At 38.5% G+C, this 20,586-nt stretch overlaps 5 protein-coding genes across 19 annotated transcripts in view; 3 read left to right on the top strand and 2 right to left on the bottom strand.

Moving 5' to 3' along the window:
* Nucleotides 1-150: 150 nt before the first annotated feature.
* Qua (villin like protein quail) lies at nucleotides 151-9,001 on the top strand. 2 transcript variants are annotated; one of them, XM_083054878.1, is made up of 10 exons: nucleotides 151-414; nucleotides 2,573-2,665; nucleotides 3,008-3,124; nucleotides 5,625-5,968; nucleotides 6,258-6,739; nucleotides 7,010-7,293; nucleotides 7,580-7,766; nucleotides 7,850-8,098; nucleotides 8,198-8,494; nucleotides 8,644-9,001. In XM_083054878.1, exons 1-10 carry the CDS (start codon nucleotides 373-375, stop codon nucleotides 8,991-8,993), a joined length of 2,445 nt encoding a protein of 814 aa, XP_082911004.1. In that variant the 5' UTR covers nucleotides 151-372; the 3' UTR covers nucleotides 8,994-9,001. The 2 variants fall into 2 exon arrangements, with proteins under 2 accessions (XP_082911004.1, XP_082911003.1); XM_083054877.1 differs by lacking the exon at nucleotides 151-414 and having other exon boundaries at nucleotides 1,843-2,665.
* Nucleotides 9,002-9,377: 376 nt separating this feature from the next.
* Prosbeta2 (Proteasome beta2 subunit) lies at nucleotides 9,378-11,340 on the bottom strand. Its single transcript, XM_083054888.1, has 4 exons — nucleotides 11,180-11,340; nucleotides 10,393-10,572; nucleotides 9,988-10,303; nucleotides 9,378-9,653 (listed from the first exon to the last, which is right to left on the bottom strand). Exons 1-4 carry the CDS (start codon nucleotides 11,239-11,241, stop codon nucleotides 9,378-9,380), a joined length of 834 nt encoding a protein of 277 aa, XP_082911014.1. The 5' UTR covers nucleotides 11,242-11,340.
* Nucleotides 11,341-12,028: 688 nt separating this feature from the next.
* LOC145945726 (replication factor C subunit 4) lies at nucleotides 12,029-15,498 on the top strand. 2 transcript variants are annotated; one of them, XR_014426899.1, is made up of 7 exons: nucleotides 12,029-12,378; nucleotides 12,636-12,911; nucleotides 13,671-14,064; nucleotides 14,171-14,284; nucleotides 14,448-14,531; nucleotides 14,612-14,770; nucleotides 14,977-15,498. XR_014426899.1 is itself a non-coding variant. In XM_083054885.1 (6 exons), the coding sequence occupies exons 1-6, from the start codon at nucleotides 12,266-12,268 to the stop codon at nucleotides 14,699-14,701; spliced, it is 1,071 nt and encodes a 356-aa protein (XP_082911011.1). In that variant the 5' UTR covers nucleotides 12,029-12,265; the 3' UTR covers nucleotides 14,702-14,874. The 2 variants fall into 2 exon arrangements, 1 of the variants encoding a protein (XP_082911011.1); XM_083054885.1 differs by lacking the exon at nucleotides 14,977-15,498 and having other exon boundaries at nucleotides 14,612-14,874.
* Nucleotides 15,499-15,629: 131 nt separating this feature from the next.
* The window catches only part of LOC145945730 (uncharacterized), a 262,355-nt gene continuing 257,398 nt past the window's right edge, over nucleotides 15,630-20,586 (bottom strand). For all 4 annotated transcript variants that reach the window (XM_083054894.1, XM_083054893.1, XM_083054898.1 and 1 more), the window contains one exon: nucleotides 15,630-16,257. The gene's annotated coding sequence lies outside the window, so the exon portion shown is untranslated. The remainder of the gene's footprint in view (nucleotides 16,258-20,586) is intronic.
* P120ctn (adherens junction protein p120) overlaps nucleotides 16,874-20,586 on the top strand; it is a 39,928-nt gene continuing 36,215 nt past the window's right edge. For 9 of the 10 annotated variants that reach the window (XM_083054866.1, XM_083054874.1, XM_083054867.1 and 6 more), the window contains exon 1: nucleotides 16,874-16,978. The gene's annotated coding sequence lies outside the window, so the exon portion shown is untranslated. The remainder of the gene's footprint in view (nucleotides 16,979-20,586) is intronic. The other variant, XM_083054876.1, reaches the window with a different exon arrangement.

Below are 20,586 nucleotides of genomic sequence, written 5' to 3'. Positions count from 1 at the left end.
TGTTCTAGGACGTGTAATAAAACCGCTTGTGCTCTATCTATCCGTGGCGAAGTAACGTTGGAAAGGCATCAGCGGAGGCTCGAGAACAGGTGTGCGTGCGTGTTGCGTGCTCAGGCTCAGGTGAGATCGCCAGGGCCCGGCGCGGCTGCTGTTGCCGGTCACGGCTGGCCGGCTGGAGTTCCGGGGCCCACTTCCGGACCCAGCACCGGTACGGTCTCCTTTTCAGTCGGGAAGAAGTATCAGTTGTTCGCATATACAGTTAGCCGTCGTACACGCATCATACATCATACACGAAGAACCAAGTGTATCCTTGCTCCTTCGCGCGTGTCCCCCGCGAGGTAGAGGTGGCGTTTAAATGGACCCCGATTGCCGATGATGTCCGCGATAGCGAGAACAATGGATTTCCCCAGGCGGGTGAGTGATCATCCAAAGCGAGTTTGATGATGCATGGTGAGAGGAACGTGAGTGCGAAGCTTTCAGAAAGTTTTCCGATGAAAAGGGATAAATCTTGCGCTTGCGTTGAATTTCTATCAGCTGCAAATACAATAGATGTTACAAGTTTTCGAGTGAAGAATATATATTTCTCAAGTTTTTTAAAAGCTTTTCCATTTTTGGAAAGTGTCTTCAATTCTTTTTTAAAGATTTAATTAAAGAATTATGAAAACATTTCTTCCCCTTCTTTTCCCCATATATTTCTGCTCTGTTTAATGCTCGCATAATCATAATTAATTAAGTAGGAAACTAGACTCAGAATCAAATAACACTATTATGAAAGAGGAGGACAGAAGCCTATAAAAAACGGTGGAAAATTGATAGAAATAATAATAAAGAAAGAAAGAAAAAAATATGTATAAATGGTGTTAACGAGATTTCAAGTATAATATTAAAGATAATTAACTTAACTGTGGACTAAATTAAAATAATTATAAAAAATAACAAGATATACATATACTTTACTAATACAAAATAAAATAAAATTTCTGATATAAATTTTGATTACTTTTTTTGGAGAATTATATTTAATTAACTTATAAATTCAATCTTTTATATAAATATATATATTTAAATATACTTATACTTATTATGTCTAAATATTCAGATATATATTATATGTCAGCTCTTTCTTTATATCTATTATATTATTAAATAAATGCTAAAAAATTCATCCTTCTTATGTGAAGATTTTCGCAACTATTTGCGATTAAATGACAGCGAATTTTCACCTTTTGACGCAATTCTCGTGTAAAAATGAGCATGCGGGTGGCAGTTGCGATTTCCTGTCTCGCAGTGACGGTAATCGTCGCGGATGATGCCCAAGTCACGCGTGTGCGTACGTACGTGCGTAAAAGTATAAAAGGCGTGAGTATAAATGAAACACATAGATATATATACACACACGAACGCACACACACACACACACACACATACATACACAGCAGAGAACAAAACCGGCACAATGCCGCGACGTAATGGGCCCCATCTTACCGGGATCCGATGTGGTTACAGGTCAATCAACTCGAGACAAAGACAAGCGACATAATAAAGTTTCTTATTTAGACAGGATGATAAAATTAAAAAATCGCAAATTAAAATTATACTGCCACTTAAATTAAATAATAGTAATTATAATCCGCGATAAAAAAAATATTTCAAAAATTTATCCTTATTTACAATTTATCCACAAGTATTTGCAGATATTGGAAAAAAAAGTTCAATAATTATACATTTTGAAATCTCGTTTACATATTTACCTTTTACAATTAGATTCCTGTATCACTTGAGTGAACTTTCTATGATACAATTTTTTTTTATAAACGTCATATTGAAAACGAAAAAAAAACGAGCTATTTTGCTGAGTTTTAATTGTTAAATAACTAACTTAATAATTAATAACTAAATAGATATTAAAGTAATAAGGAAATAATAATTATTAAAATTAAAATTAATTATAATAAATATAAATATATTAAAATATAGATTACGACATTGAAACAAATCATATAGAGATCATACCTGAATTAAATTAATATCAAATTATTTTCTAAGCACGTGCACAAGCGCGTCAAACACGCACTCGTGTGCACCTGCAAGGTAGAGAAGATCCTCGCGAGCTCTGGTATTTCAGCTTTCAGTCCGCTCGCGAAGAGCGTGAGCGCAGTTTCTCCGTTGCGAAACTCTTCGCTCGTTTGCCTGTGAACTCGCCCGCGCGAAACATCCCGACAATGTTACCGTGCCGGAATTAGTTATCGTTAATTACTTTGTTGCGTGCGATGTTCGACGTTTAATCCTGAAAAATTCCCGTTTCGAGAGTTATTTCCACTTTTTCAGCATTTCTTTCGCAGCAGTTTCGAGAACTCGCTCGAGTACTCGAGTTCTCTGACTTTATTCTTGATACAAGATTACTAAATCGAGTCGATTTATCGTTATTTTATGATGTAATATCGATTTTTATATGAAAAATAAAGTGCGAATAGACAATTTTTTTTTTAAAGAGAAATCTTTGAGGAAATTGGAATTGTTAGTGATAAACATGACGAACGTGCTATATGAAGATTTGAATATCATCCCGCAGGATGACAAGAGCTACCGCAGTGATGATTCAGGTGGCGAAGTCTTCAGGAACATCCCGAAGAACAGCAGCATTTTTCGCGTCTGGAAGATTGAAGTAAGAACTCTATTATTAACAAAATATTTATTTAATATTTATTTTCTAAAATAAAACATTCCATAATGTGTATAATACACATAAAATATATTATATTAAAATGTTTTTATTTAAAAAAATACATAAACAAATTTATCATATTTTATTATAATACCTATATTTTTAAGATAATTATTTAATTATTTATGGATAGTTATTATACTTTGAAGGATTTATAGAACAAATATTAAAGTTGTTATTAAAATAAATTTTCCTTTTATCTTTCATATTCTAATTAATTTAATTCTTAATCATTTATATTATTTTTATTTGACATCTCATACTTACATATCTGTCGGGCAGGGTTTGCGCGCAACAGCCGTAACCAGCAGCAACATGGGGCTCTTCCTCTCCGAATCGGCTTACATCGTCTATGCTGTATCCGCGAAGGACGGGCCTCTCCCTTACCCAAGCATGCCGGTACTTTTACTTCTATTGTGTTGCATCGTTGCAAAAGAAACCACAAACGCGAACAATGCCTCGTACGCGAAATCCATGTTTCCGATTCTTCCGAAACTATCTTCTTCATTAAAATTAACTCTTCCAGTTTGCAGAACTTGTTACAAAACAAACAAAAGGAAAATGAATGCTTAGTAATTTAATTTAAAAAGATAATTTAATATTTGAAAATTTTTATTAAAAATTAAGGAATATTTTATTTAATTTTAAAAATTATATAAAATCTATTTAAATTACTCGGGTGTGTGAAGTTGGCACCCCTATGTTATACTATCATAGTTCTGTTAAGAGTTCTGAGTTATTTAGAACCATAGGATATTTTAGAAATATCTTCGATATTGAAAGTATGTTTTTTTATCTCTATAAAAATTGCAAAACTCTTTCAAAAAATAATCAGGAACTATGTAACTTAAACAATTTAAATTTACTCACCTCACGGTTGCTCCTTTGTTGCCCGATGCCTCCTCCTCGTAGAAGTTTTGAAACACTTGCACTCGCGTTATTTTTTTTCGTTCGCGACGCGCGGCGACGCCCAAACCCGGGCTATCACAATCTTCGACGCGTTTCGGTAAAACGCGAGACTCGCGAGAGCTTATTCGCACACGAATAAAACCGAAGCTTCATTTTCGCGTCGCCGCTTTTTCCAAGACCCACTTTTCGCAGGGGCTTATCGAACGAAGATGATCAAGAGAGCGACTTTAGACGCACTGAAGTCGCCGAAGGATGCAGCGAGATTCACGATCGACGAAATCAACTTCACGTGTGCGATCGCGATTACGATGTCGGTACGTGCGACGCAATCGGATTTATACGATAATTAACCGCCAAAGACGCTAATTAATACACTCGTCCTTTCGCGGACCGGCAAGAAGCGCGCGATCACGAACAATCGAAGAAGAGCACTGGAGGTGGAGCTAGACTGGCACTGCCAGGTTCGGAACGCGCAACGATACGTCGCGCCGAGTCGTAGTGGTGGGGCATTGTAGGGATCGCGACGTGGGAGCTCGGCGAATCACGTCACGACTACATACCCCTACTACTACTGGCACTGCCAGGTTCGGAACGCGCAACGACCAACGACACGTCGCGACAAGTCGTAGTGGTGGGGCATTGTAGGGCTCGCGACGCAACGTACGTCCAAGGTTCAGCGAATCACGTCGCGACTACATACCCTCACCACTACTGGCACTGCCAGGTTCGGAACGCGCAACGACCAACGACACCTCGCGACAAGTCGTAGTGGTGGGGCATTGTAGAGCTCGCGACGCAACGTACGTGCGAGGTTCAGCGAATCACGTCGCGACTACATATCCCCACTACTACTGGCACTGCCAGGTTCGGAACGCGCAACGACCAACGACACGTCGCGACAAGTCGTAGTGGTGGGGCATTGTAGGGCTCGCGACGCAACGTACGTCCAAGGTTTCAGCGAATCACGTCGCGATTACATACCCTCACTACTACTGGCACTGCCAGGTTCGGAACGCGCAACGACCAACGACACGGCGCGACAAGTCGTAGTGGTGGGGCATTGTAGAGCTCGCGACGCAACGTACGTGCGAGGTTCAGCGAATCACGTCGCGACTACATACCCCCACTACGACCTGGTGGACAATGCCCCATCACTGCGACTTGTCGCGACATGTCGTTGGTCGTTGCGCGTTCCGAACCTGGCAGTGCCAGTTTAGCTCCTCCAGTCATATTCTTCAGTTGTTCGTGATCAACGGTTGCGTGCTTCTTGCCGGTCCGCGAAAGGACGAGTGTATTAATTAGCGTCTTTGGCGGTTAATTATCGTATAAATCCGATCGCGTCGCACGTACCGACATCGTAATCGCGATCGCACACGTGAAATTGATCTCGTCGATCGTGATGAATCGCGCTCAATGTTCGTCTCGCTGCATCCTTCGGCGACTTCAGTGCGTCGCGGCCAAGTTCGATAAGCCCCTGCGAAAAGTGGGTCTTGGAAAAAGCGGCGACGCGAAAATGGAGCTTTGGTTTTATTCGCGCGCGAATAAGCTCTCGCGAGTCTCGCGTTTTACCGAAACGCGTCGAAGATTGTGATAGCTAAAACCCGGGCATCGCCGCACGTCGCGAACGAAAAAAAGTAACGCGAGTGCAAGTGTTTCGAAACTTCTACGAGAAGGAGGCCCGTGGAGGCATCGGGCAACAAAGGAGCAACCGTGAGTTGGGTAAATTTAAATTGTTTAATAGTTTAATAGTTTTATAGTTCTTGATTATTTTTTGAAAGAGTTTTGCAATATTTAGAGAGATAAAAAAACATACTTTCAATATGGAACACACCCAAATTACTCTCATCTCTCTTCTCATACACACGTACACGATTTTTTATTTAAAGTGATTAATAGTGTTTGGCCTCGAAAAATAAATTAATATTCAGAAAATAATTTTGTCAGGCCAATATATCCAGTATAAAATTGTTAGGACTTGTAATCTTTGTAGATCAAGGAGCTGAAGGATACCTCGGTGGTGCGTGCCATCCACTTCTGGATTGGTGTCAACTGCGATTCAACAGTATCCGGTGCTGCGGCGCTTCGCGCCGCCGAGTTGGACTCGCAAGCCTCGGCGATGATCCTGATGCGGGAAGCGCAAGGCCGCGAGAGTCCCCGATTCCTCGCTTACTTCCGACAGCGATTGATCATCGAGAACCTGCACTTCGACGATCCGCCCATCTGCACTCTTCATCGAGTCTCCGGGGTGGCCGTGCCAATTCTAACGGAGCTGATGGGAGTCCGCTGGGAGCATTTTAGTTGTCGCGATGTCATCCTAGTGGATATTCGCACAAAGTATGTCATTAGAAGTTCTGTACACATTCAAAACAATTATGTAACAGCAATAATTTCGCTTCCTATCAAAAGATATGTGGAAATCTCTACTAAAAGTTTTTGTGTGCAAAAAGTATACGTCTTCCAAGTAGAGTAACAGATTTGATCCTTTTAACGCTATATTAAATAAAATTTAATCCGTCATTTCACAATTAAGACACAAAGAATGACAAACTTTAAAAAACAATTCTTTGAATATAATCACAAAAATTTGCTACAATTAAATAAGAAATTTTTTTTACCTTCTTAGAGGTGTCATCTTCCTGTGGCTAGGATCTCTATCAGATCCACTGCACAAACGTCATGCTGCTAGTCTCCTAGAGTCCCGAAAAGAGAATAATAACGGCCGCGTAGTGGTAGTTGAGGACGGCTACGAGCAAACGTTGCCCGAAGAGGACAAACAGCTATTCAGCAGCGTGCTAGATCCCTCGATGAGGGTGGTAGCGCCTGATCGTCAGCACCGCATCAACCCACCGAGTCCCATCAAGCTGTACAAGTGCAGCGAGCAATCGGGCAAGTACAAGGTCGCCGAATTGAAGTCCGGACCGATCCTTTGCGACGATCTAACTTCCAATTCCGTATACCTGGTGGACCGGGGCGAGGCAGGAGTTTGGGCCTGGGTAGGCCGCGACGTCAACGCCAGAGAGAGACTGGAAGCTGTTAGGAACGCGCGTGGTTTCGTCAAGAAGAAGAATTATAGCGACGGCATGCCGGTGGCCAGAGCAACAGAAGGTAGAGTATGCAAGACAAATTTATTATTCAGCTAAAAATAGAAGAAAACAATCTTTCAAGTATTTACACATTCTTAATTGTGATAAAAAAATTTATATTAGCAATCTCACATATAAGACGAGCTTTGTTTGATACAAATTAATTAATGACTGCTTTAAAACAAAGATCAATGAAATATAATGGATAGAAGTTGCAAGAAATTTTTGTCAAAGATTAGACTAATGACGCGCAATGTTGAATAAAAATAAAATGAATAAAACGAAATACAAGGTCACGAACCGGCGGAAATGAAAGCGTTATTGAGAGGCTGGGAACCTTCTAAGACTAGACCACTGACTTTGCCGGTGAGTTTCGAATCTGACTACATGAATGAAAGACCCAGAATGGCGGCTGAGTGTCAACTAGTGGACGACGGGTCCGGCGAGCGGACCTTGTGGAGGGTCGAGCAGAAAGAGGGCATGGTCCAGATAGAAGACGACAGGGGGATTTATTATGCTGAAGCCTGCTACGTGATGTTGTATAAGTACGGCCAGGGACGAAGATGTCGAAGTATTGTACGTAGACATTTATCGATTCTTTTAAATTAATTATTTTTAAAAAAAACCTATGATTATAATCATTCGCATTTCGTATTTTAAATAATTAAATTTTTTTGTTAAGCGTGTCGTTTATAATTTTTCTTTTAAACTATCCTGCTAAAAACCTACCCTTTTCTGAGATTTCCTTTTAATTTATGTGATCTTATATGTATGAGAGACAGAGAAATGTCTAAAAATTGAAAACAAAATAATTTGTAACAAATTGTTAAAAGTGGATATACTTATGAAATATTTTCTTCAGATTTATTGTTGGGAAGGTGTCCATTCTATCAAGGTGGATCGTGATGCAGCGTTGACGGCAGCTTGTCATTTATCCGAAGAGACAAACGCGCAATTAGTGAAGGCATCCCAAGGTAGAGAACCAACTCATCTATTGCAGATCTATGATGGCAAACTGAAGATACTTGCTGGACGTCACCGTGATTCGCGTAAGTTCCCATATTGATTAAACTATTATTTAAACAAAAGTTTAAAAACTATTGTTTAAATTAAAAAGCTTCTTGATTCGTAGCGCCAAAGAAATATCTGGTCAGAGTGTTCGGCTCGACGCCATACACTTCAAAGGCGGTGGAACGTCCGTTGCGGGCGAGTAGCTTGGATTCCAGCGCAGTGTTCATCCTCTTCTCCGGGATGCCAATCGTCTGGTGCGGCAGCAAGAGCACGGGCGATGCTCGACAGGCGTCACGACGTCTTGCACCTAGAAATGCACCCCTCGTTGCTGAGGGTAAGGAGGGTGATGACTTCTGGATCGAACTTGGAGGTAAATTACAAAAAAAGAGAGAGACATATATGTATAAAGAGATACCTCTCGAGCGTTTCCACAAAATCATTAATTCATATTTCATTTTTTTTTCTCCAGGAAGAGGCACTTATGGCACGGAAACCGAGGAAGTTGGTGAGGAACTGGACAAACACCTTTTTCAGTGCTGCACCGAGAACGGACTCTTCGTGGGTGAGGAAGTTCTCGGATTTCGACAGAACTCTCTGATACCAGAAGCCGTCTGGCTGCTGGATGCCGGTAGCGTGATCTGGGTGTGGATAGGCAAATTTTCCGTTGCCAAGACATTGCAAGAGTGTATCGAGGACGCTACTATATATCTCTACACACATCCCGCAGGTCGAAATCGCAATACGACCATTTCGATGATCAAGCAAGGTGAATCTCGAATGATAAAAAATAAAGCAAAAATATCTTGATATAACTAACAAATGTCCTTTTTGAACAATATTTAGAGAGTAATACTTTTAATCTTTCTTTCTTAAACTCTCCATTCAATTTTGTACTTTATTTTTGTCGCTTTTCAGGTTTGGAACCGGCCACCTTTATTGGATTGTTCGAGAACTGGAATCATAATCTATTAAGGGATTACAAGTCATTCGAGGTCTTCTGCGCCCCGCTAGAGGACAGCGATCAATCAACGAGAACGCAGATGGCCTCGAAGGCTACCACGGATTTCGATAATTACATCAAGTACCCGCCGGCAATGCTGAAGAGCGAGCCAGAGAACCTGCCAGCCGGCGTCGACGTCAGACGCAAAGAGATGCATCTAACCTATGACAATTTCATTGCAATTTTCAAAATGGAACCCGCGGAATTCGAGAAATTGCCCGCCTGGAAGAGGCAGCGGCTCAAGCAGGCTGCTGGACTCTTCTAATATTTATAAATCGCCCCTCGTGTACAGGATATATTCTAAATTTATACTGATTCTTTTTCTGATCACAAGATAAACTTGAAGGCAATCTTTCTTAACAAATTATTTTGTTACTTTACTCAACATTATAACTTTGTATAGATGATAAATATTTTATTAAGCTGCTAGTATCGCGGGGGTATACATAAGCCCACTTAAAAAAAGTTTAAGCATCTTTTTTCTTTTTTTTTTTACGAGCCAGCATTTAGAAATTGTATTCTTTGTTTGCGCACACCCGGTAATATTTTTATTACAAATATTTAAAGATTAGATTTTATAGTCAACACTTACTGTTTGAAAGAAGTTCACTATAACTTAAGTTTATATAGAACGCTAAATTAATTAATTTCATGCCGACGTGTCCATCGTCTCGTGTTGAATCGTGCGCACAGTCTCCTCCTCTACGATGATCGGCGTCACCATCTTTGTAAGCACCGCGGTGGTGCCGGGCTTGTAACGATAACTGATTTGTCGCTCGCCCTTCACGCTGGCTTTGTCATATGGTCGCAGATATTCAACGCCGGTCTTACGAATGACGCAAAGATCCACATTGGATCCTGACGCTAAATCGTTAAACACGCCAGCGCGAATTCCATCCGCTACCAATTGCTTCGCCTCCTCCTCCTAAACGTGATGACAGTCATTTTTTAATTCGAAAATAGAATTTTTAATAACGAACAATTTTAATATGCTATTTAATATAAAAAGAGGGGAGAGCGTACACAATAAAAAATTTATATAAAAGTTATATAAATATTTAACACGAGTCACAATACATTTAATAATAAATAATAATGATAAATTACTTATATGTAATATAAAATTATATTAATAATAAATATTTTTTGACTCTAAGTTCACTAATCCAGTTTCCTCCTGATTAAAAATTTTAAGATGACAATGATTATACTCTAGATTTAAATTATTCTATTATACATATGTAATTCAAAGCACTTACCGGTAAATCAGGCCTCCATCTGCTTTCAAAGACTGCCATTGCAGCCAACGAGCCTGATCCCATAGTGGTGTATTTCAATTTCTCGGTGGAACCATGTGGATAAATGCAATACAATTGCGGTCCATCGAGATCGTGACCACCTAGGATAAGCGCGGCACCAATGTGGCCCTGATAACGAAACAGCATTTGCTTAATCAGTGTGTTCGCGGTGCACACAGGCACGATACGGCCGGTATTTAGGCGATGCAACTCCAATTGGCTGGCTATCATCTCAGTGGTCATCTCAGTGTCGGCTGCTGTGCCAGCTCCGCAACAACTATAAAAAATTTGAACAATTAATAAATTTGAATAAATTTAAATGCATCGTTTATGACATTAATTGATCATAGAGAGGTTGACACTCACTACATATTGGGAGCAAGATAGTGAATTTTCAAACTATATTTGTCCGCAACAATGGTGTCCTCTGTGGCTCGCGTATCACCACCAAGAATAACGCCATCCTTGTATACTATACCAGCAATAGTAGTACCGGTCTTGACTGCTTTCGGAGCAGCAAAGCCTTTTTTGATCAAGGCATTGTTCCTGTACAAAATAAATAAATATTAATAGAAGCAATTGTCCCTATTAATTTAAAAATATATGATTTAATATATAACATAATATATATATATATTTCTGATTACACATGTATAAATCCAAATATTTTTTAAAGTGAATATTAATAACATTAAAGTTCTAGCCTTGTGTATAAAAATGTATTGTTTTAAGATATTTTAAAATTGTAACTAAAAAAGTTACTGATTAATTTATCATTCATTATTTTCTCTTTATAATAAGTATTAATCAATAATTAATTAAGAATTATAATAACTAACATGATTTGTTTCACTATAATCAAATAATTAAAATATTATGACATAGCGATAATATGAAGAAATTAATTTGATGTTTATATCAAAATTCTATTCTATTGAAATTTTGCTTTGTTTCTTTTATTACACAGATTAATAAAAGCACTTAGAGATATATATGTACATATTTTAATATTATAAAAATTTATAATCTATTTTAAAAGAAAATTGTTTGGTAGGGTTGTGTGACACAGCAATATCGACATATAGGTTAGCTCCTAACAACTATCACGAGAAATAAGAACAATTGAATTTATGAAGCAGAATAAAATTTTCACCTTTGGCAGAGATCGAAGGAAAAGCCTGGAGCTGGAATTTCTGGAGCGAGGAGCGAAGTCATGATCGCTTTTCTGTCAATTCAAATATGTATCGCAACCGAAAATGACACAGAACTCTACGCGATGATACGTGTGTATCAGCGACGTGTGACGTCACGACGTCACTTTAACATGAAGTATTATTAACGTAGAATTCACTCTGCGTTTGATATTTGACCTACAATGTCCGATATCCAATAGAAGTGCTCGTTTTCTAGTGACTTTAACTAACAATATTTAGGGATCTAGAAATGAAAGTTTTCTATTGGATATCACAGATTACGTCCATGTTAAAATTAAATCAAACAGTAACTGGTTAACTTCACTTCGCTCACCGGTATATACAAAATGCAACTAACGCATTTGATATACAACTGACAATGAGATTAAATTAAATTAACGCTTAAACTGACGCTACAAATATTTGATCGATATATCGGGATGGAGAAATTCTTATCTCTTTCGCTCTGATCAATCAAATGATTCAAATGATTCAAATGATAGAAATGATTGAAAAATTCACGTGCCATAACAGTAGGAAGGAAGAATAAAAACACGGCCCACAGACGTAATAAAATACGTAGATGGAACATCAGCCACCGATATGCGCGCGCGTTCGACTTTAACCTTCAAGTGGCGCTGCGTCACGTGGTCGCGCGGCGGTCGGAATTCGGCGGCACGGAGTGGGGGTGAGTGGTGGGGGGATGCGCGCGCGCGCATCCCCCCACCACTCACCCCCACTCCGTGCCGCCGAATTCCGACCGCCGCGCGACCACGTGACGCAGCGCCACTTGAAGGTTAAAGTCGAACGCGCGCGCATATCGACACGCGCTCTCTCCCTCTCGCCGTAAGCTAATCGACGAATCACAGTCGAGCATTCTCTAAAGTCCCTAGAACATATGGAGGCTAATCGTCACAAATCAGATCACGTGATCAGTTAGACGCTAGCGACAAATTGATAGTGAAATCGCACCTTAAGAAGAAGGTGATAAATAGGCGGGAAAACGTATGAAGAGCTAACGTGAAGTTAGATAAATTTAAAAAAAAATGCATGCTTTCCTGAAAACTGGGAAATTGGGCGCTTCAACAGATGTGAAGAAACCATCGACTTCTCGTGCTAAGGACGATAAGAAGGACTTGACACCATGGGTGGAAAAATAGTGAGTATCCATTGCTATTCTTAAGATTAACCTCTTTCGCGCGACCTTCATATAAGAAAACAAACAACTATTATATTTCTTTTTCTAGCTGTTACTTATTTGTTACGATTCAACGCTTTATTTTTCGACTCTCGACCTTTGACTTTCAACAGAAATCATTTTATTACCTCGTCGTTATTCTTCTTTTCAACTTCTAAAAGTGAGATTAAGATTGCGCAACAAATTTTTATTTCATATACGTACTTTTTTGTTTCCAGCCGGCCGAGGAATGTCGACGACATCGTAGAGCAGACAGAGGTGGTGAATGTGATAAGGCAAGCCATGCAGCGCGGAGACTTTCCTAATATGCTGTTTTATGGACCACCGGGTACTGGCAAAACCAGCATCATCCATGCGGCCGCAAGGCAGATGTTTGGTAGTATGTACAAGGATAGGATACTGGAACTGAACGCCTCCGATGATCGAGGTATCCAGGTTGTGAGGGAGAAGATCAAGTCATTTGCACTGCGCAGGGCTAATCCTATCGGACCAGAGTAAGTATGTAGATATCTTTGTCAACTAAAATTATTCCTAATAATATTATTACAACTAATAATTATAATTTTGACAATTAGAATTTTCATTAGTAATAAAAGCTTTAATATACATGTTTTTTATAGAAATAAAAATATCTATTATTTTATTAAAATGTAAAATCTTATTTAATCTATAATCAATGTCAATGATGATCTAGTAAAAGGTCTGATGGTCGCAGAATCTCAGCGCATAAGATTATTCATGAAAGGGCACATCTTGTTGTCATCAAGGAGATCTAATAAAGTATCTTAGCATCTCTTATTAGCAACTATATAGAAAAGATGCTCGGAAATGCAGAAAAACTGCAAGATTAGTGAATTTCTGAAAAGCACGAGCAAACAATTAATCTTCAAGTATATTTGTGTAAAAGTCATGTGTGTATAGATTTTATCTTTTTTAGATAAATATTAAATTTTGTAATAAGTATTAAATATAATCAATAATTTTGATATTTTCTATAATTTTATTTTTTTAATTATTCTCTTACATATGAAAGAAAAAAAAAAAATATGTTTGATCATTGACTTGACACGTATACTTTAGGATTAATCATTCCTTCTTGATATCTCGTGCGCTGTACTGCGATTTATGATCAAAATGGCACATTCTGAGACACATTATAATAACGCTTTAAGATTTATTAAATAAATAAGACAAAATAAAATTAATTTTTTCAACACTTTATTTAAAATTTTTCAATACTCACTTTTCTCTAGTGGGAAGAAATGTCCACCATTTAAGATCATCATATTGGACGAAGCGGACAGTATGACCGGCGCCGCGCAAACAGCACTTCGTCGAATTATGGAAAAGGAGGCGCACAGCACGCGCTTTTGCCTAGTGTGCAACTATCTATCTCGAATAATCAAACCGATAGCGTCGCGTTGCACCAAATTCCGCTTCAAGCCGCTGAGCGATGAGAAAAGTATCACGAGACTGGAATATATATGCAACGAGGAGAATCTAAAGGCCGATAGAAGCGTTCTGGAGAAAATCGTTGAAGCATCGGGCGGCGATTTGAGGCAGGCTGTCATGTGTTTACAATCCATCACTCGATTAAAAGGCAAGGAGTACGAAATCACCGTGGACGATGCTCTCGATGTGATTGGAGTAAGTACGTCTTTTCACTGAAAATATATAAATTTCTTATGATTAAATAAGTTGAGTAATTTTTGTGAATATTTCGGAATTGTGATGCGGTTTTATCTTTTTTTAGCTGGTTCCCGATGGTAAAATTAACACACTGTGGGAGGCATGTAAAAAGGGGAATTATAATAGTGTCGAAAAGTTGCTCGAAAATTTGCTACTGGAAGGATATCCAGGTTCCCAGGTATTAATTAATATACTTTAATTATTGCTGTTTTTTCAAAAAACTTAAGAGTAAATTAATCTTAAAAGAGTAATATGTGTAAAATAATAATTCTGTCATGCATATGATTATCTATATCAATTCACTTGAAGTAATTTAATATTAATTATCTTATGTGTGTTAGGTAATCGAACAATTAAACGAGAAAATAATTTTCTCTGATGAACTTACTGACAAACAGAAAGTGATAATTGGCGATGTGCTCGGGGTAAGAAATATTTTCTCCATACACATAAAAAATTAATAACATAAAATAAATATAAATGTGAAAAATTTTTTCTTTTCTAGGAATGCGATTATAAATTAACGGAAGGAAGTGACGAATATCTGCAACTTTTACATATATTTTCTACCATCTTAGCAGCGTGGAAATTATGAAAAAGTTATAAAAATATGCCCTTCTTCTATATGTAAACATTTATATTTATATTTCTAGATATACTAAGTGTAAGTAGAGAACTTTTATATATTTTTTAAAAATTGTTCATGCAATTTGCCTTTCATAATTCTAATAATACATATCGATTTGAACTGAAAATGATTACAACGTGAATTTTAAAACATGTTAAAGATAATAACATTTATAATTAGTTAGATATTACTAGAGTATATCAGAATCAACGTAATATTACAATGTGTGATTTTTCTACTAGGAATCTCTATATATCCCTAACTAAACCGACGTAGCATCAGCGCCAAAGTTTGTCCCTATAACACTGGAATTTCACAGCAACCAACTTTAGGAGCACGGACATTCAAAATATTTCTAGATGCCATTTAACAATTATAATTTTGATAACTTCATAAAACGAGATAGTGTCATAAAAATCAAAATGTTCAACGTACATCGCGATAAGTTGTAAAAAATTCTCGACTTGGTCGCATGGAGGGAGAAATTACCTTGATGAAACTGGATCCCGGCGTCGCTGGAAACGGGGCTCTCAACAACCCAATCGACACCATTCTTCAGCATTGAGCACCACTGACATTCGGCGTGTAGGGGCGTCGTTGCTACTGCGTGCAATGTGTATCGTGTAGGCGTTGGCGAGAGGAAGGAGGCGAGAGAGCCGCGACCGCCGCCGCCACTCGCTCTTTCGGAAATGTGTCGTCCGTGAAAGGAAAAAAAAGAGACAGCGTGTGCACCAGAGTAGCCGGTGTGCCGCGTGTTCGCATGTGTGTTTCATTTCCCGAGGAATCCTCGTCACTCGAAAGCGTTCGTCGTATCTGCTCTCTTCTCCCCTCTCTCCCACCACACCGCCTTCTCTCTCTCTCTCTCTCTCTCTCTCTCTCTCTCTCTCTCTCTCCCTCTCTCTCTCTCTTTTTATCATACATTGTGCCTCTAGAGCGCTGTCCAAGCCTTGTCCACGACGACGGAGCCACGTCTCCGCGTCCTGGGAAGCGCGAGTGATCATTATTATTATTATTCGGCGGATAGTGGTGTCGAGGAAGCTCGCCGCCGACGCCTTTTCCCGTGTCCGACGGCATTCCCGTGTCGCGTCGTAGAAGAAAGACAGGACGGACGAACGAACGTACGGGGGCGTGATCGACGCCTTGTCCTTGCCGCTGCAGCATCGTTCTTTCGGAGCTACGTCGTTTCGGAGTACGTCCGTCCTCCTCGTTGAGATATATATATATCTCTCTCTTTCTCTCATTTGCTGGCGTAGAGGTCGTGACTTCCGGAGAGAAAGGAGAGAGAGAAAGAGAGAACGGAGTACCGCGAGAAAGGTGTGCTGACCGCGTTCCTCGTCGTGACAAGCAAGACCAGTAGACCAAGAGGAAACTACGGGTGCAACCAGTCCTCGTGGCACTTTTTGACGTTTCTCATCTGGAATCTGCAAGCAGGATTTTCATCAAATCCTGTCATCCTTCGCAGCACGAAGGTGTATTATTCTGTTCCGAAGGTTCCATTGACAAAGGTCTATCCTTCGGTAATCCTGTGAACAATAAAAAAAAACGAAACAAGTGTTTGAGAAAAATTTTTGGCAAACTCAAGACGGCAATTTAAACCGCGGAATGTTCCGGTCGTGAAGAAGACGCTAAATAAGAGAAAGGATCAACTGCAGCGAGACATGTTTGGTGTCCCGAAGGGAGATCCGACCGGCGAAGCGGGCGGTTAGTTGCAGTGCATTCTGCTGCATCTTACACGCTCCTCTCCCCTGGCTACGAGAGGGAGAGAGCGCGATCCTGACGATTCGCCTCGTCGCGAAGAATAGATCCACGTTAAATAATATTGACAGCGTGAAACGTTTCTATCTATCCGAAATAGATTTCTTTATTATCGCAAAAGGACTCGGACGGAGAGAGCCGGCACGCCTCCATGTGCGCATCGAGATCCTGAGGAAGCGCGTGGCTCGACAGGATCTCGCGAACGAAGCGCCGCGGCGCCGGTTCGAAAGGATTTCGAGAATTTAAAGATTCCGAGGAATTCGCTCCTTCGTCCTTTCCTCCTCGCGCGTTCGTTCGCTCGTCCTCGGCCTCGGCCTGTGTGATACTCGGTCCAGACAAAGGCGTGGATGATACCGGCGGGCTATACAACAACAACAACGACGGCAGTCACGAGGTGGATCGCATTTCCTGCGGCTGTAACGGGTGTCACGGCCGATTCGTGGAATGTGACGGGAGACGTCGCTCGCGGAGTAGTGAGTCGTAGAAAAGGTAAGTTTATAAACGGATATCGGAGTATGTACACGCTGGAATACCGTATACGAGTTGTGTGTTCGAAGCGATCCGATTGGCCGAACGCTCCAATTCCAGGTCCTTAGAGATTATACGCGGATACATATCTGAGAATCTGATCCCGTTTGCTAACGTATTCTCTTTGAATTGCGCGCTCGGTCTTTCCCTCGAGCATTATTCGTCTTTATCTTAATCAAATTTTAATGCACACAGATTTTAATTGACACAAATTTTATACCAGATATTTAATATATATACGATTTAGATCCTAATAATATTTTTAAGATCGAATTTAAGAATAATATTTTCAATTTCGAATTGAATTCTAAATAAAAGAAAATTTTGTTTTAATCTAATCAATATGAAATTTAATTTAATAAATAAAATTCTAACTAAAAAATTACATATTTCTTAATTAAAACTCTTAATTTTATCTTAATACAATTTTAATATTCTTTATAGACTCTTTAAAATTAACGCAGAAATTATACTGAATATTTATATATAATATAATTTAGATTTCAATATTTCTCTATATAGATCTATATAGTGTTTTAAATTTCAAATTCATTGAATTACAGAGCGAAATAAATTGTTACAATTACAATAAGTACAAAATTTTATTTCTGTCAAAATTATAATTAAAATTAAAACATTTTCAATACAATCTTATCGCATGTTCTCTAATATTTTCAATAGAATCTCTTAAATATTATATTTTATCAGATTTTCGAATTCTTGCATATATATAAAGTCATCTTAAATCCGTCCATCGCGTATGTCTCTCTTTTTGTCTTTACTTCTTTAGATATTCAGGTCTCTAAGCGCTTTGATCGTTCGATCTTTGGCCTTTGAATCCTCCCGAATTAAATAAAGATCTACTATAGGACACTAAATCTGGTATTCGCAGTTCACTTATGTATGTGCGATAATGCAGGCGCATACATGTGCTCTTAGTATCTTTTACAAACGATCGTCCTCAATCCCTTTTCATTTATAAAACGAAAATCGAACGTATACGAGTGCTCTTCGAAAATAGTTATATTCGTCTCGTCACGATTGATTATTTATTCACGTGGGTTTTACACGCGATGCCGCGTACAACTCCGTGAATGATAATCGGGAAAATATGACGTTATTTGCACTATCAATTTACTCGAGAAGTCAATCAATTATTCGATAAATTCAGCTAATTATATTATATTATTTATCATTGTCCCCAATCTCTCGACTTACAAGACGGTCGATTACGGGAGAAGGAAAGAGGTCTTTGAACTTGCGTTATCATTCTCGAATTAGATCTACGCTAGCGACATGTTCTCGTACGAATAATCGACTATCGTCCACAAAAGGAGCAGACGAGCTATATTTTGCTCATTACGCGACGAATACGTGAAAAAATATATATATTTATAAATCTTAAACAATTATACATATATTAATAATTCTAAATATAAATAAAGTATGTGTACAATATAAATTTATCTCTCTACTCAAATTTAAAGATATTTTTATTCTAATATTTTAAAAAGCAAATGTAAATGTAATACCGTTTTCACAAAGTGAAATTTTGGAAACTTGCTTTTTCATATTTGTACATTTTTTTACGATGGCACAGTAAATAACAAAATAAAATAAAATAAATTTTATTACAAGCAATATAAAAACGCACACGTATGAAACAAACGATACATTTCTTCAAATATTTCATATGTAATTATTATACGATTTATATAAAATTCTAAAATAGTTCCGAGTAATGATTTATTCATATTTTACATAATTTTAATTACGATCCATTAAACGTCCAATGACAATTAACTTACAAATCATATATTTAATTATAAGATACATAAATCAATCGTATGAAAAATAATTTATAAATTGTGTTCTTGGTTTAATTATATAAAATATACATATTTATAAAAAAATTAAACAGTGCTTCCCCCTCCCGATCATGCAAGGGTGGTTCGCTGCATAAGCGGAGGAATTCGGAAAACAGAGTTCGTCTTTCGCGGTTATCAGGCGGCGCGTCGCCACGAGGATCGATAACACGGAGCTAGGCGTATTTATTCTCGAGACTAAGTCCAGAGGCCCGGCATGCCGCGATAAAGCTCGGAAGTTAGTATCTTTTATCTCTGGGAAGAAGCGCGCGCGCGCGCGCAAGAACCCCTTCGACTTCCTCTTTCCATTCCTCCGTCTGCTTTCCACTTTTCGTGCCTCTAATTAAGCCGCGGTCGCGCCGAGAGAAGTACAAGCCGGAAATAGAAAATTAGAGCGCGCCAACGGTGCCGCGTCGTGCGGGATTTGAGCCCCATTGATAATCCCGAAATAATGAACATCTTTTTCCCCCTGCCTTTCCGCCCCCTCCTTCTGCCTTTCCATAGAATAAAAATTCGCCAAAAGATTCCAGACTCTAGAGATATTATATAAAATTTAATATCTCGGAAATATATATATCCACAATTATTATGATTTAACAAAAAAATGGAATGTACGTATATACGAATTTTTTTATATTAATTTTAAAATTCGATAAATGAAAAAAACGAGGTAATACGTGAGATCATATGTGAAATTTTTCCAAAGGACTAACAAATTCCGATTTTCTACGCGATATGAAAACTAGTTACAACATATTGTAATATATGTATATTTTGTAATATCGCGTTTTCTATAGACTACACACATACAATAAGAACTAAAATATATCAAAGATTGTTTCTTATTTGTGCGTTTTTTTTAAATTTTATTATATTTTATCTTTGTATATTTTTATAATTATTACTAGATATATTTTTTTCTATTGGCACATTTAATTGAAAAATAAAATTCATGGTACTTTAATACTTAATTATATGATTTTCTCTGACGATTTTTCATAATATTTTATACTCAAGATTCAAGAACTCAATAATATTCAAACATTGATAATTATGTCGGTCAAACATCTCTCTATCGGGCCCCTGCCTATCGAGATGAAAAAGTCTGTTGCAGTTTCCTTTCATCTCGCTTTCAATTTTCTCGACTTTTCTCGATTTCAAGGGACTGCTTGTTTGCTGTTCTCGTCGCGAGACAATATTATCCCTTTCAATAAACGTTCCTTTCGATATCGCGAATGTCCTATGTATGTATGTCAATCGCGATTGCTGTAATTTCGCATCTTGGTGCGACTTAAAGCTCCTCGTCGAGGATATCACTTTAGATACTCCACGTGGAGAATAAAGCTTGTAAATGCCGGACACGAGCAACATCTCTTCCCACCTTTTCGGGTCGAGTTGCATCTCGCGAGAAGGATGTAATTCGAAATTGCGAGTAGCGTACGTGTGTCTCTCGTCCGAATGAACGCAATTAGTCGCTCGCAAGAATCGCTCTCGAAGGTGTGTTTTGTATTATTTTTCCCGACGATACACTCCGCGAAAGTTCGCTCGAATTCTATGTATATTAATCTTGGGCAAAATTTTTTACTAACGTAATGTAACTTTCTTTGCCACGACGACAGCTCGGAGGAAGAATTTTCCTCCGTTTTACTCATAAACTTTCTCTAATAGCCAAGTTCCATTAACGTAATTAATTTGCCCCGCATT

Source organism: Prenolepis imparis, unplaced genomic scaffold, assembly GCF_030444845.1.
Source record: "Prenolepis imparis isolate NDT839.2.m4 unplaced genomic scaffold, iyPreImpa1.0 SCAF_14, whole genome shotgun sequence".
In the NCBI taxonomy this organism is placed as follows: domain Eukaryota; kingdom Metazoa; phylum Arthropoda; class Insecta; order Hymenoptera; family Formicidae; genus Prenolepis; species Prenolepis imparis.
Note: the sequence above shows the minus strand (reverse complement) of the source record. Positions and strands in the feature narration are given on the sequence as shown.

Bases quoted from the DNA above. Each gene is read 5' to 3' on its own strand.
- Qua (XM_083054877.1), top strand. From the start codon at position 2,453: ATGAAAAATAAAGTGCGAATAGACAATTTTTTTTTTAAAGAGAAATCT. The intron at 5,969-6,257 runs GTATGTCATTAG...TTACCTTCTTAG, and splicing joins CTAGTGGATATTCGCACAAA to AGGTGTCATCTTCCTGTGGC. The intron at 8,495-8,643 runs GTGAATCTCGAA...GTCGCTTTTCAG, and splicing joins CATTTCGATGATCAAGCAAG to GTTTGGAACCGGCCACCTTT.
- Prosbeta2 (XM_083054888.1), bottom strand. From the start codon at position 11,241: ATGACTTCGCTCCTCGCTCCAGAAATTCCAGCTCCAGGCTTTTCCTTC. The intron at 10,573-11,179 runs GTGAAAATTTTA...TATTTTGTACAG, and splicing joins TCCTTCGATCTCTGCCAAAG to GAACAATGCCTTGATCAAAA. The intron at 10,304-10,392 runs GTGAGTGTCAAC...AATTTTTTATAG, and splicing joins TATCTTGCTCCCAATATGTA to TTGTTGCGGAGCTGGCACAG.
- LOC145945726 (XM_083054885.1), top strand. From the start codon at position 12,266: ATGCATGCTTTCCTGAAAACTGGGAAATTGGGCGCTTCAACAGATGTG. The intron at 12,912-13,670 runs GTAAGTATGTAG...ACTTTTCTCTAG, and splicing joins GCTAATCCTATCGGACCAGA to TGGGAAGAAATGTCCACCAT. The intron at 14,532-14,611 runs GTAAGAAATATT...TTTCTTTTCTAG, and splicing joins TAATTGGCGATGTGCTCGGG to GAATGCGATTATAAATTAAC.